Genomic DNA, 2,554 nt, shown 5'->3' with positions numbered 1-2,554 from the left:
TATTATTATTATTATTATTATTATTATTATTATTATTATTATTATTATTATTTGGCTCTAGGGGATAAATAAAGTTATTTGAATTGAACTAAAATACCCTAAACTGTCCAACTGAAAACTTTTCAACAAATCCGTTGGCTTGCTGAGCCTGACTCCAATCTAAACTGAAAGCATTTGGGCTTTAAACTGTTTGGGTTGACTACTACAAGCGAAGTTTGGAAAACAATAGGCATTAAAAAAATATAGAATAATAAATTCTGTCATTTTATTGTCAAAATATTTTTTCTTTGTCTTATATGAAAACAATCCACAGCTGCAGCTTTTACTCAGATGCTAGTGTCTAGCCGGGCTTCTCTCACCTGTACTCCGTGGTGTAGAGCAGGCCGCCGGCTGCGCCCTCAGGCGGCTCCCACCGCAGCACCAGGTCCATGTTGTGGGAGGTCAGGTGGACGTTGGAGGGTCCACTGAGCAGCTGTGATACTACTGTACAGTGGAAATCCAAACACAAGCTCACTGTGATACGTTATACATGCTGTTGTCCCTCTTACTGAAGTAAACACATACACAACACTCAACTCTGTCATTTTTATAGCCATTTAAGATATAAGAGGTTTATGATTACTTGGACGTGTATAGGTAACCAGCGGATCAACCTTCAAGCCACAAAAACAATGGATTCCAAATCAGTTCACAGACATTTACTTGAAATTGGTATCCCAAAAGACAAATAGCCTTGAAGCAAACTCGTTGAAAAGATGATTGAACTAACAGCAACCTGAAGTATCGGAGGGAGCTCATTGGAGCAGCGAGGACAGGTCCTCCTAAACTCAGTAACAGTAAAAAACATACCTGTGGTGCCACAGAGAGCTGAAACCACGAGGACAACAGCACAGATATCAGACATATTCTCCGAAAGCCTCGAGGTCCAGAGTGTGATGTGTTCCAGCTCAACGCTGCACTGCTTCCTGGTAGCAGCGGTGGGCAGGAGGCGGGGAAGTCCGCGGAACCGAAACTCTGGTCTGCGCTCAAACGAGGCAGGCTTCAGAGAAACAGCCTGTCCTTTGGCTTGGTGTCACATTTCCTGTGCAAATCACATTAATAACAACAATGATAATTGCTGTATTTAATTATACCAAACGTCTGGTTGGAAAGCCCAAAACGTCTTTGAACTGTTGAACTAGTGACAAGCTTTTATTTCACAGTTATTAGCACTACTGTACTCCTGTGAACACTCAAAGCCATACACTTGCATAAATGGGGATGGATCTGTGCCTTGCTGGAGTTTTATCACAGAGTTCTGCGCTGACTCACTCTATGACTGTTCTGAGCAGCAGACAGGTGTACCTGCCCTCTACAGGTGGACTCAGGTCAATTCCAGACAGGGGCGGAGCTACTGGGGTGGCAGAAGACGCCTTGCCACCCCTGCTGCCGCCCCAGTTCCGAACGATCTAATTCAAAAATACATGAAAGGTTGTTGCCAGCCGGAAAGAGCGAAGTCCGGATATGACGAATAACGAGTGAAGCTCTGAAATCCGAGTGCTGTCGAATGCACCATGAAGACGTACCCGTTCCACGAGCGCCCGTGAGGCTGCTCATAGTCCACCTCGCTCAGGTGGACCACAGTCGGACTTCGACGTGGCCAGCAAGACGTGAAAGTCAGACAGCAGTCAGACTGGGTCAGGCCACACGGTAGTATTACTGTACACTATATAGTAAACGCTGATAGTGTCTAAGTTCACATGAAGTGTCACATAATGGCGAGCCACGGTGTCCAGTGATAACCTGTGGTTCTGAAAACAGACTGTAAGTCAAAAGAAATCACATTCACTCAGACTTTACATGACATTAAAGTGTAACTAAACCTCCACTCACATCAGGTTTTCATGAAAACTACATTCTGTTGGTTTAATGCTGGCTTTTATAAATTTAGTGTCAATGTCATAACAACAGCATTGATGTATTTCGTCATAGTACAGTCATATAGTTGAGTTTATGGCTCAAACAACATGTTTAAGTGTTCAGTACCTCTTTAAGTTTGAAAATGGTACACATAAGAATGTGTCATAGTTTGTAATGACGACTATCAAAGGAAAAACACAGTTAAGTCTGTGTGAATCTTCTAGGAGACTATAAAGAATGAAGAGGAAGGGTATTATCACCAGCTTTCTCCAAACTAAAAGAAGAGAGCAGGCAGAACATCACAGAGACGAGATGGAAGAGGAAGAGCAGGAAGAACATCATAGACAGGAGATAGAGGAGGAAGAGAAAGGAGAAGAAAATGAAAGTCTGCAGAGCTCAAACAGTGACAGAGGAAATGAGAGGCCCGAAGCTGTCAGAGGCTATCTCTTGTCCAGTTGGTCCACATGGTATGAATATTGCTCTCGTATTATACGTCTGAGTAAGAAGTACACCTGTTGCAATAGTTCAGTTAAACTTCAGTTAAAACTGTTATCTCCAACACAAAGACAACAGCTGAGTCCAATATCAAAACAAACCAATATACACATGTTGACACAATTGTTGGTACCCCTCAGTTAATGAAAGAAAAACCCAC

At 42.8% G+C, this 2,554-nt stretch overlaps 1 protein-coding gene across 1 annotated transcript in view; it reads right to left on the bottom strand.

Annotated features, from left to right (window-relative positions):
• The window catches only part of LOC103355602 (interleukin-10 receptor subunit beta-like), an 8,054-nt gene extending 6,974 nt beyond the window's left edge, over window positions 1-1,080 (bottom strand). Inside the window, exons 1-2 of the mRNA XM_008279456.1 lie at window positions 850-1,080; window positions 358-483 (exon numbers count right to left, since the gene is read on the bottom strand). Of these exons, the coding sequence (XP_008277678.1) occupies window positions 358-483; window positions 850-904 (181 nt within the window). The 5' untranslated portion in view covers window positions 905-1,080. The remainder of the gene's footprint in view (window positions 1-357; window positions 484-849) is intronic.
• Window positions 1,081-2,554: the final 1,474 nt, after the last annotated feature.

The sequence above is a fragment of the Stegastes partitus genome, unplaced genomic scaffold (genome assembly GCF_000690725.1).
Source record: "Stegastes partitus isolate 25-593 unplaced genomic scaffold, Stegastes_partitus-1.0.2 Scaffold159, whole genome shotgun sequence".
Taxonomy (NCBI): Eukaryota; Metazoa; Chordata; class Actinopteri; family Pomacentridae; genus Stegastes; species Stegastes partitus.
The sequence above is the reverse complement of the archived record's forward strand: the minus strand, read 5'-3'. Positions and strand labels throughout refer to the sequence as shown.